The sequence below is a fragment of the Artemia franciscana genome, chromosome 5, assembly GCF_032884065.1.
Source record: "Artemia franciscana chromosome 5, ASM3288406v1, whole genome shotgun sequence".
NCBI classification, from domain to species: Eukaryota; Metazoa; Arthropoda; class Branchiopoda; order Anostraca; family Artemiidae; genus Artemia; species Artemia franciscana.
Genome location: NC_088867.1, coordinates 44,669,192 through 44,681,904, shown reverse-complemented (window position 1 = coordinate 44,681,904; position 12,713 = coordinate 44,669,192). Strand labels below are relative to the sequence as shown.

The window sequence follows — 12,713 nt, the reverse complement described above, 5'->3', positions numbered from 1 at the left end:
TGTAGAGATTTTTTTTAACCTAGGGTTGTTTTTTTTTTTACTCACAACAGGTATTAAAGGATAATCCAACAACAATTAAAAATAATACAATACGAAAAATATTTCTAAAAGGATAGCCATTTATACCTTCAGTGTTGGTGGTTTTCCTTCACTGGGGTTTCCATCTTCGATCTTTTCTACTTTAATGGGAACAAAACCTCTGGAAAATTTAACACCTTCCTCCTCCATGTTCTTTCCAATCAGCTCAGCCATCTGTTGGTCAAATCCTCGCAATAAAATAGAACGAACCTGTAATACAGATACTTCAATTCAAGCTGAAATAATTGATATAGAGTGCTTATTCTTAAATAAAAAAAATCGTCTTCAGTGTGAAATGCCAAGAAAATTTCGCTAGTCCCAGCTAACTATTCTTGTCACAAACCATTTTTTTGTCGCATGTTGTCATAATTCAGATTAACTCATATTGAAAGACTAGAAATTTTGAACAAATTAATTATATATTAGTAACAAGTAATAAAAGCAGTCACATCAAATAAAATTCATTCTGAATTATTTTACGCATATTAAAGAACCAAAAAAGAACCAATAAATTTGTGTTATTTATCAAATTTGGCTCATACGAAAAATGTAATAAATCTATTAAAAAGTGACAGAATCCCAACTGTAAAACTCCCACTCAATGATCAAATTTTTTTTATAGAAGTTTTAAGATAGCTTTTTATTGAAATTGTTTTGATACAACGCAATGCAGTTTCAAGGATACCAGAATCGAAACTTTTTTTGAGCACATTTGACCCATTTTAAACTAATCCAAACGACATTTTTCTCAGATTCTGGTTTTGGATGTTTTAAAATTAAGAAGTTTTTCATAATTAATATTTTTGTCATATTTTTGTCGTCGTTGCCACACTGAATCGTTAAAACAAATAAAAAAAAACTAATTAGTTACATTTGACAATCTTTTTCATCTGTAAAAATTCAAACAATAACAATCTGTTGAGTCCCTAAGACAATTAAACCTTCTAAGAAAAGGCTGAATTTTGACCAGTTTGTTTATTTGCATTTTCATTCAGAGCCCAGTATTACCAAAAACTACATAACTGCATATAGAGGTCTCTTTCATTAATAAATTGAATTTAATTTTTCCTAATTTTTAAGGTATATTCGATATAATTGTGTAATTAACCAATTCGGAATGTTTTATATCCTTTTCAATGTCCTTGCATGTTTTTAAATATGCATTACATAATGTCAATACGCATACCTTTACAACTTCAGAGAAAATAGAAACCAGCCACAGCATTAAGCCCAGCGCAATGACGATTATAAGGTGGTCAAGTTTTTAGCAACGGCATTTTGGTCAAACAATAATAAACATACCGTTTTTAATTTCAATGACGAGAATAACTACTACTAATTAAACAAAAAGCAGGTAGTCCCCGAGTGGGGTTAGAGGACGTCATAAGGAATGATTTAAAGAAATGGGAACTTTCTGAGAGGGTGTAAAGAAGGAAGCTTTGAATAGATTGGGATGGAGGAGCGGGCGTAGATGTGTTGGCCTAAGCTGGCTCGATGCTGCAGTGAGTTGTCGAACAGAAATCGAAAAAACATAGGCCTTTTAAGTTAAAAGGCTTGAACGAAAAGAAGGGAGCCCTTGGACCTGTATTCCTGTTTTTAAAATTTCCCAGGGGAGTGTTTAGTTTGTTCTTTAATTTTCCAACTTATTTTTCATCCGACCATTCTTTTAAAGATAGCTGTTTTTTTTTTTTTTTTTTTTTTTTTTTTTTTTTTTTTTTTTTTTTTTTTTTTTTTTTTTTTTTTTTTTTTTTTTTTTTTTTTTAGGAGAGAGAAAGTTGACACTAGAATTCTATTTGTATTCGTATTCATTGTCATTTGTGAAAAGTATACTCATTAATGCGTCTTTCATTATAGTCTCTCGGCTTCTCTATTATAGTGTCCCCACTAATTTTGAATGGTATGTTCCTAATTTCTTACACGGCTCATGTTATAGCAAACTTAGTGAACTTTCTCAGTTCTCTTTCTAGAAAATAAAACGCTAAAATTGATAAAAGTAGACTTGTTTGTTAACTACGTTTCGTTAAATCGAACGCAACTCAGAATATATAGAGATAACACAATATTACAATTAATTCAAATTATTGTACAGGTATTGCAAATTATTCAACTTTGAAATGTTTAGCTGTAAGAGAACCACTTACCATTACTTCAACCTCCAATCCTAAACCTTTGAGGAAGCCAGCACACTCAAGAGCAATGTAGGATGCTCCCACACACAAAGTCTTACCAGGGGAGTGAGGCAAGGAAAAGATGTCATCAGAAGTAATGCAGTATTCCTTTGCTCCAGGAATAGAAGGATACCTAGGACGACCACCTGTGGCGATAACAACATGTCGAGCGGTTATTATCCTCTCTTTATTCCTCTTGTCAACAGTCTGAATGAAAAAATAGCAATATAAAATATAATAATAATAATTTATTTACTGCCCACAAAAACACTGTATAACAAGTATTAGAATGTGGAGCGAAAATAATTAAATATACAGAAGATACAAAAAACGAGAAAATATAAGGAGAAAGTTTATCAAGAGCAGTGCCTGAGAGCTTTCTGTGTAGCTTTTCCAACTTTAATGTTATCTCAGGTATATTATATCAAACAGTTCGTGGTAACGAACTGTAGTAAGGAGCGACCCGGCTCCTTGCTACAGACCCTTACGTAATAAAAGTATACAAATGTAAAAGTTCATTACGTAAGTTAATTTGTAAGTCACGTATATTTATTACTAATAAAAACATTTGTAAATAAAATTAAAAGCTCTTGTGGCCTTTCTAAGTAACCAAAAAAATTGGAGGACAATTAGGTCCCCTCCCTTGTCCCTTTTTTCTCAAAATCGTCCGATCAAAACTTTGAGAAAGCCATTTAGCCAAAAAAAGTAAAATTAATATGCAAATTTCGTTTTAATTATTCATGTACGGTGAACCAAAATCAAAAGCTGCATTAATTCAAAAACATTCAGAAATAAAAAAACAAGTTTTTTTTAACTGAAAGTAAGAAGCGACATTAAAACTTTAAAACGAACAGAAATTATTCCGCATACGAAAGGGGCTGTCCCCTCCTCAACGTCCCGCTCTTTACGCAAAACTTCAACTCTTTCTCACATATCTACTTTTTAAAACAATAAAGATCTTAAGCGTAAAGAGCGGGCGTTGTGGAGGGGACAGTCCCTTTCATATACAGGCAAATTTCTGTTCGTTTTAAGTTTTAATGTCGCTCCTTACTTTCAGTTAAAAAAAACTTTTTTTTGTTTAATTTACTATTTAGAAACCGGTTACGTGTCCAAGGAGGAATGACAAGAAGAAACATAAAATTTCTGAAATAACTACCCCGGATTCTTTTTAAATCACTTTTTCTCAGGATGGGGTAAATTCTTGCCGTGTAAAGGACTGAATGGTCACAATAGGTAGAGTTTCGTAAAGTAATTAAATAAGAAAAAAAAGGTTTTTTTACATGAAAGTAAGGAGCGACATTAAAACTTAAAACGAACAGAAAATTACTATATGAAATGGGTTGTCCCCTCCGCAATCCCTCGCTCTTTACGATAAAGTTTTTAATTGTTTTAAAAAGTAGAATTGTGGCGAAGAGTCAAACTTTAGCGTAAAGAGCGAGGGATTGCGGAGGGGACAACCCATTTCATATACAGAGTAATTTCTGTTCGTTTTAAGTTTTAATGTCGCTCCTCACTTTCAGTTAAAAAAAAATAGTTTTTTTTTATTTAATTTCTAAACGTTTTTGAATTAATGCATGTTTGATTTTGGCTCTCCGTACATAAATTATTAAAATGAAATTTGCATAATAATTCTTTTTTTTTGGCTAAATGGCTTTCTCTTAGTTTCGATCAGGCAATTTTGAGAAATAAGAGATGGGGAAGGAGGCCTAGTTGCCCTCCAACTTTCCGGTTACTTAAAAAGGCAACTAGAACTTTTAATTTTTAACGAACGGTTATATTAGTAAAAAAAATATACGTAACTTAAGAATTAACTTACGTAACAAACTTTTATATTCTTATATTTTTGATTATATATATGAGGGGGTTTGTCCCCTCGTTAATACTTCGCTCTTCACACTAAATCTTAAGTTTTGTCCCAATTCTTTAAGAATGACCCCTGAATCAGAAAGGCCGTAGAATAAATAGTTATTAATAAAAATAGTTATATAGTTATAAGAGTTAAATAGTTATAAATAAATTATTAAAAATACTTTAGCATAAAGAGCAAAGTATTTATCTCCTCCTAAATACCTCGCTCTTTATGCTAAAGTATTTATAGAACTCCTCAGATGCGTAATAATCTCTGTTCGTTTTAAGTTTTAATGCTACTCCTTACTTTCAACTGAAAACTTTTCAAAAAAAACTTTTTTCAATTCAAGATTATTTTCATGTTTATATTTTCTTTGTTTTTTTTTAATAGTAATGCTAGAAAATCCAGCGCCCTTTTCATTGAATTTCTATTCCCCCCTGAAATATTCCTCCAAGGAAAGATCCTCCCACATAGCCCCCTGAAAACGTCGGTACACTTCCCAATAATCATTACCGTATGTAAACATTGGTCAAAGTTTGTAACTTGCAGCCCTCCCCCAGGGACTGTGGGGGAGTAAGTCATCCCCAAAGACATAATTATTATGGTTTTCGACTATGCGGAACAAAATGGCTATCTCAAAATTTTGACCCGTTGACTTTGGGAAAAACGAGCGTGGGAGGGGGCCTAGGTGCCCTCCAATTTTTTGGTCACTTAAAAAAAGCACTAGAACTTTTCAATTTCCGTTAGAATGAGCCCTCTTGCAACACTCTAGGACCACTTGGTCGATACGATGACCCCTGGAGAAAAAAAAACAACAAATAAACACGCACCCGTGATCTGTCTTCTGACAAAAAATACAAAATTCCACATTTTGTAGATTGGACCTTGAAATTTTTTCTATAGAGTTCTTTGATACGCTGAATGCGATGGTGTGATTTTTGTTAAGATCCTATGACTTTTAGGGGGTGTTTCCCCTACTTCCCAAAATGAGGCAAATTTTCTCAGGCTCGTAACTTTTGATGACAAAGACTAAATTTGATGAAACTTATATATTTAAAATCAGCATAAAAATCCGATTCTTTTGATATATCTTTTAGCATCGAAATTCCGATTTTTAGAGTTTCGTTTATTATTGAGCCGGGTCGCTCCTTACTACAGCAGTTCGTTACCACGAACTGTTTGAAAAATATCAACTGCAACAAATACATAATTCAGGCTGACTCGTTAAAAGATGACAACAAAAATGACGGATTAAAAGAAAAAAAGGAACTTATAATTTGTGTTTGGAGCAAGGGAGCGCCTAATAAAACAGTATTAAGCTGCGGAAATTTCGAAGTGGCGGTAGCACTTTTTGTCTCCCTTTGAGGGAGAATTTGGTTAGTGAACGGTAATTAAACTCGGTGATTTAATTGTGAACTGAAAATTTAAACTTATAATTTTACGATGACAATTTTACATCAGCCATATGAAAATTAGCCAGCTATTCTTCAAAAGGACTAGATTGACTACAATCCCCGAAACTACTAAAGGAAACAGTATTAGTTACTTCTTACGCTAAGATTTACTTCTGCAAGTAAACAAAACTAAAATATAATCTACGAGCAAATCGCAAAAAACGGGTTTCAACGAGTTTTACCACTAGCGTCTGATCTTAAAACCTAAATTCGGTAAGTTTTGATTTTATATAGCACATATTTATTGCCAGCTGGGTAAAGATGAAGGCAGTGGCATCAATCCACAGAAATTTACGAAAAGGATTTTTTTTTGTTTGATTTAATCACTGAAATAACAAAAAAGGTAATTATCAATGAACATACCCCAAAATGTATCTTTCAAAACCTATGCGGGAAAATGCCCCCCCCCCCCAACGAAAATTGATATCCCTAGAAGGAGGTAGCAGTACCAACATTTTTAGAGTTTGTACGATTAGAATCTTAATCGACATAGGTAATTGATTTGTTCTTTTAATGCATACTTTTCAAGGAGTGTTTTTCTGGCCTCCTCCTCTATTTTAGAAAAAATTGCTAACCCCACCTTGGTATTTAGAAATAAACAGAAATACTAAATAACATTTTTATTGCATTCTTGTACGACCATTAGTGCATATCAAGAATCATCAGCCCTCCCCCTCCCCCCCCAAAAAAAAAAAATCAAACTAGCAACCAATCTAGGAACCAATTTTGCATATTCTTTTTGTATGCAATTTTTTATACCTCTTTTTTGTTTATTACTTAAATTTGACTCAAAATCTTGGAACGACCGCTCAGATTTAGGTCAATACACGCCATCGTATTTAGTAAGATATCTAAGCTTTATAAATACTAAACTCATTAAGGACAAACAGGCACAAAAAAACAGGATTACACACAACTTGTTCCGAGTAGGACAACGCCCATGTCCCAAGGTAGAACTCATTAAACCGGTTCCAAGTCTGAATAACTAAAGTAAATGAGCAAATTGAGCTTCCTCTTCCATAAAAAAAATATCACAGCTTTATAGAAGGTGCGCAGAGGGTTACATTCAGAACCATATCCAGGGGGTATTAGGTTTGCCCCCTCCCCGACCAGATCCTGGATACGCCCTTAGTTATTTGCGATCCTCGTGTTCTTTCCTCTTGCCATTCATCCGGAACATAAATAATTGAAAAAAAAATTCCATCAGTTTCATCCTTCTGCTTGATCCACACTACTAAACTGGTTTTCTTGAAACACTACCCTAATGACATAAAGAGATCTTAAAAAGTATTGAGACTATTCCATAGCGTTGAATTTAACTGAACAAAATTGAGCACAATTAAACATAATTGTGCTTACTAACGGACTGGATCCAATATTAACAAGTATTTAGTAGCATCATCAATTATTATCCAATAATCAAGGCTTACGAAATTCCACAGAGAACAGGAAAATGTATTTTCCTTAATTATAGTTCGAGTCTATTTATTTTTTTATTTTTTTTTTTGCTCACAATGCGTTTTGAAACACAGACAATTCTAATGATTTGAGCAGGACTTTAAGGCCCCGCGATACCATTTAAGTCATTTTGCGAGTCTCAACATCGACTGACAGCTTCAAAGATAAAGAACCCATTAGTAAATTTTCCCAGCAACACAGGAAAATTCCAAAGCAATTTTGGTAAAAATTGATAGGGGATCTTAAATGTGTCGACAGTTCGAATAGCTAACGAGGGGCTAGTTTACAACAAAGAAAACTTACAATCTCTTACTAATTGTTAAGCAAAACGCTGCCCAACCAATGTACATACAGCATAAATAATATGCATTCTGTATAAGAAAAGATTTTTATCGAGACAGTTAGCATAACAGGGAACTTCCAAAGTTGTCAAATTATCCAACAACACTTCTTTTGAGCTAATTCTTAATGTTTTCCAAGCAGATATGCTATACTATTTTTAGAAAATGCCCCTTCATAAACATAGAGAAGCTAAATACTTCTTCTAAGATTCCCAGGAAAGTAGGTGCTGGCTTTTAGTTTTCTTTTATGCCTTATTCAAGCTCTATAAGTTATGACAATACCATCCGACAAATTCTGAATGGTTTGCCCACAAACAAAAAACGTTTATAATAGACTCTCGTCTATTATAAACTTTTTTTGTTTTTGGGCAAACCATTCAGAAGGGTGATAATTTATGGTATCGAGCGGTCTTAAGCCATATTCTTTTTTTAAATCCAAGAAAAATCTTCATAAATCCTATTAAACATCATATATCAGAATTTGACAAATATACAGGTAACAGTTTTATACATGGTCTCTCCTGAACTAAAAATTATGATAATAGGAAAAGAACAAACGATTTAACCTAAAATAAGCAAAACATACAAATACGAAAAAAACACACATGCTATAAAAAACAAAAGAAAAATTCAATTTTTTGTATATTAAATTTTATTTTTAAATTTAATAAGTTGAATTCAATTTTAATTTAATTTTCTGTATTCTTTAATTTATCATACAGAAAGCAATTAAAATTTTCCAAAAATTATCATTAGATTTGCTGGTAAATGCATCAGCCTTTTCTTTCACAATTTCATAAAATAACTTTATTAAAAACTACAGAGCATTAGTATTACAGAGTATTACTATTGAGTATTAGCATTATCGTAAGCTACAAAGTAGTATTACTAAAACTTACACAGATGCTTCTAGTTTAACTACATCTTAAAGATCAAGCTGGCTGGCTTCCCTATTTATATTCATTTGAAAATTAGCGTCAAAACCATTTTGCGATTTTTACATTTTCAAGTTCATAAGGAATATCATCGACGAACAAATAAACGAAAAAATATACGGAGACAACAACACATAAACCGGACAGGATACCTAATTTAAGGCGTTTCGTCAAAAAAATAGCATTGACTGAATTGAACAAAATTACGGTTAAAACATAACTTTACTGTAGATACTGAGAGTGATGAAAAGGAAGAAAAAGCTACCTTTAGAGTATGCGGGTCCAAAAATGAAGCATATGCGTTGATATAATCTACTTTCTTATCCCTGAGCTGTACTCGATAACCCCAATTCAGTGATTTGATATGCTCTTGGATTTTTTCGACCATCTTATTCCAATCGTGCGTCACTACATAAAATGAACATTGAGAAAACAATGAGACTAGAGAGAACAATGAGAGAATAATCTTAGACAAGAATGTTCCTTCTAGAATCCTAGAAAAGTCCAAGATGGACGTCACAAATACTAACTTAAGTCAATATTTTTTGCATCAAAGTAAATTTACCGTCCCTTTAGCTGAAAAAAGGATTAATACTAGGAAATGACAAAGAAAGAGTTTGCTATAGACTAATAAAAATTCACTTCAATCTAATTCAAATGTACCTAACCACATTTAGTAAACCCAAATGCTCACAAAAAAAAATCCACCAAATGATTCTAACATTTAAACCAAACCTTTCTGTGTATAGTTTTTCCTTTTTTTGTGCAGTAGCCTTCATTAATCTAGCCTCTGAATAATAATGTGAACAGTACCTAGCCTGTGAACAGTTACTACGAAGGATATGCTCAACATCATTCTTCATTAGCCCATACAGGAGAACAAACCAAAAGTCAACCATTCGAAAGAGAAACTCACTTTAAACAAATAAATAGAGAAAGGTTTTGAAGCAGAATACATAATTAGATAGATAGACTTAGTATGAGCCAAACAAGGTCATACAAAACAGTATTCAAAAATTTAACACAATATAGTAATGTGAGTCTACTCTCCCTTCCTAGCAAGAGCCAAAAAAACATACTGCTCTCCTTTCCTTTCGATATTATGAATACAAAATTTTTTCTTATTATAAGCCTAACAAAGTCTCAAAACAAGGTATTTGTAATATACATAAAAAAGCACAATATGCTACCATCGGTAAATAAATTGGGATGCAACCATTAAGAGCAAAAAAAAAAATCCTAATAGGAATGGAAATGGACATGGACATAAAATATTCATTGTTATTTAAAGAACCTCATACTTTAAGAAGTACAATGCCTCAACTGTTAGAAAAGGCTGCCACTAAAGCCAAAATCCGAACGAGTTCAAAAACATCCGACGTTGAGGTTAAAACAGGCAATACATAATCTCTATCGAGGTCACAACAATAAGATTAAGCCAAATAGGACTCCCAGAACCTGAGATTCCAATATTCTAATTTTGGTTTGCAGACTTATCTTCCTATTCTTCCAAACTTTTTTTAACTGCGAAAAAAAATCCCTGAGCCTTAGCTATTCTACTTTTAACGCCTTCACTGCTTCACCGTCTTTACTAATAATACTACCAAGGTAAGTGAAGCTGCCAACCTGATCAATCTTTCCGTTACCCAACGTCACCTTTTCATCTTCACTTATTCCTAGCCTTAGTGGCTTAGTCTTCTTAACATTAATTTTCCAATTTATTCTAGCACCCTGAACTCGCAAAACCTCTAAAAATTCATTCATTTTGCTCACACTTTCATCTAATATGCTTAAATCATCAGCATAATCTAAGACAAGGAGCGTTTTTCCTCCCCATTTGATTCTGTGGTCTCCAATTTTCTTTCCTGTGCTCCTTAAGACGAAGTTCATCAAAATGATCCATATAAAGGGGGATAGAACACAACCCTGCTTAACTCCTGATTTAATAGAGAACCAGTTGCTAACCTCATTTCCTACCTTAACCGCAGCAGTACTATTCTCGTACATAGCACAAATCACTTTAAAGTATTTTTCTGGTATACCATATAAGGATAAGACCTTTGCTAATGCTCTTCTGTCAACAGAATCAAAAGCTTGCTCATAATCGATAAAACTGAGGACCAAAGGTGTTAGACAACGAAGCTTAGTACATATCGTTGTTAGAAATCGGAGTAGCTTCTAATAATCAAACATCTTTGAACAGATTTTAGCATGAAAAGACATTAAATTGCGTAAAGAGCAAAAAACTGATAATTGCAGAAATATTTCTTTATATTTTAACAAGGGGTTACAACAATTCAAAACCTTAAAAAAGAAAAAAAAAGTTTGAAGCTCAGTAGAAATCGTTGTTAGAAATTGGACTTGCTTTAATTATCAAATATCTTTGAAAATATTGCAATGTGAAAAGACAGCAAATTGTCTCACATTGACTGCGGTTAGAAGACAAGCGACTATGAAAATCCTGTATATATATATATATATATATATATATATATATATATATATATATATATATATATATATATATATATATATATATATATATATATATATATATATATATATATATATATATATATATATATATATATATATATATATATATATATATATTAGTATAAATGTATAAATCATACATACTAGGCCAAGAAAGTCACCAAAATTATTCCCCGACGCCCCTGAAATCACAGATTTATCACCAAACAATTTAATCTTATAAATATTTTAGTCTTTTGATTAATGCTTCAGTTCTGCCACAACCTCCTCTTTAGTTCCATGCTTTTTATGGTCACATTAGGTATTTGAGATTAATAAATACCGACTGTCAGTCAATTACACAGACGGCTTACCTTTATCTGGTGTATTCCAGCCAAAAGCATGTGAATCATCTAAATATTTTCCGATTAATGCCGATTGGTGCATAAGTTTTTTCGGTATACAGCCAACATTAACACATGTACCACCAAGACCCCAAGTGGTTCCAATAGGGGTTGGCTTCACAAAGTCACATACTGCTACTTTTTTTCCGAGCAACGCTGCTTCCTTAGAAGCCGCTAAACCTCCAGATCCACCGCCAATAACTACTAAGTCATAATCATAGTTAGCATCTAGTTCGCCGTCCTCTTGTTGATCTTGTGAGGCACGAAAATTTAACAAAGCTTCAAGTCTCCCACTTCTTTGGGCTGAATGAGTGGCATCACAGCCACCGACATGATTTCCGGCGACAAACACGCTAGGAACGGTTGCAAGTCCAGTGCGCGAACGTAATTCTTTCTGAATATTGTCACCATCAGCTGAAAAGAAGTGAGGGTTAAAAGGAATAAATAAATCTGTTTGTCTACAAACCAACAAAATTACTCATATTGGTGTGGTCAGTTTTCAAGATCCGAAGGAAAAACCTCGTTGAGTAGTTTTTGCACTGGATTTCGAGCGCCAGATCCAATAACAACAAACCAAGGAAAGGCAAACTGTGCATTTTATAATCTAGTGAAGAACTGAAAACTAAACTTATTCAAAATAAAACACTATCAACAAAAGAAATGGAAGAGAATCACTCATTTGGTTACATACTAGCCACATCACAAGACAAATAATATTGAGTCTACTTAAAAATGCAAGCTGAGGGACAGCTCACCCTACCGTTAGGATGCACCCCTATCTATAGTCGTAGAACATATGGCCAAAAATTTCAGTAAACGTCTACAAATTGGGCATCTTCACATTGGGATATTTTAACCAAAAAGAAACACTTTTTCATACTGCTAATTTTAAGCTCATTTTCAATGATTTTTTTTCACGTTTTTGACGAAGTCCCAGCCCCCTCCTGATGCTCTCATATAGCCCGAGCTGTATAAAGAAACTGACCAAAAAATGATGGAATTTTTACTTTATAATATGCAGCAAGTGTTAATGAATCACATTCCATGTGTTTTCCTGTTTTTGAATCGGTTTCCATCAATTATTACGTTGTTTCTTCCTACATAGCCTAAGGCTATATGAGATCATTACAGGGGGGTTGGGGATGAATTGCCAAAAGCCCAAACCGAAAAGCAAACGAGATAGAGAGAGAGAGAGAGAGAGAGAGAGAGAGAGAGAGAGAGGGAGGGAGAGAGAGACAGAGAGGGAGGGAGAGAGAGACAGAGAGAGCTGACGACCAGCATTGTCAGGTAATCTATTTTAGTTTTGTTTTTTCCTTTTGTTAAAGAATATTTTTCTGTTGTTGCCCTTGGCGTTTGCTCCCCCTCTCGGAAAACAAATTCCTCCATTTTCTCTACTTTCCACCTACGATATAATTTTGTGCCAGTCAAAATGTTTTTCTTGTGTCAGTCAAAATGTTCTAATTAGCGTTAGCTGAACATCAGTATTAGCGAAATCTCATAGAGAATGGGCCTATAGCGATACAGTTGACATCGCATCTTCTTACTCCGATC

The 12,713-nt window shown here is 33.4% G+C and overlaps 1 protein-coding gene across 3 annotated transcripts in view; it reads right to left on the bottom strand.

Annotated features, from left to right (window-relative positions):
• LOC136027472 (thioredoxin reductase 1, cytoplasmic-like) overlaps nucleotides 1-12,713 on the bottom strand; it is a 91,565-nt gene that overhangs the window by 21,857 nt on the left and 56,995 nt on the right. For all 3 annotated transcript variants that reach the window (XM_065704765.1, XM_065704766.1, XM_065704767.1), the window contains 4 exons: nucleotides 11,133-11,576; nucleotides 8,549-8,691; nucleotides 2,220-2,453; nucleotides 127-288 (listed from right to left, as the gene is read on the bottom strand). In XM_065704765.1, coding sequence (XP_065560837.1) covers nucleotides 127-288; nucleotides 2,220-2,453; nucleotides 8,549-8,691; nucleotides 11,133-11,576 — 983 coding nt within the window. The remainder of the gene's footprint in view (nucleotides 1-126; nucleotides 289-2,219; nucleotides 2,454-8,548; nucleotides 8,692-11,132; nucleotides 11,577-12,713) is intronic.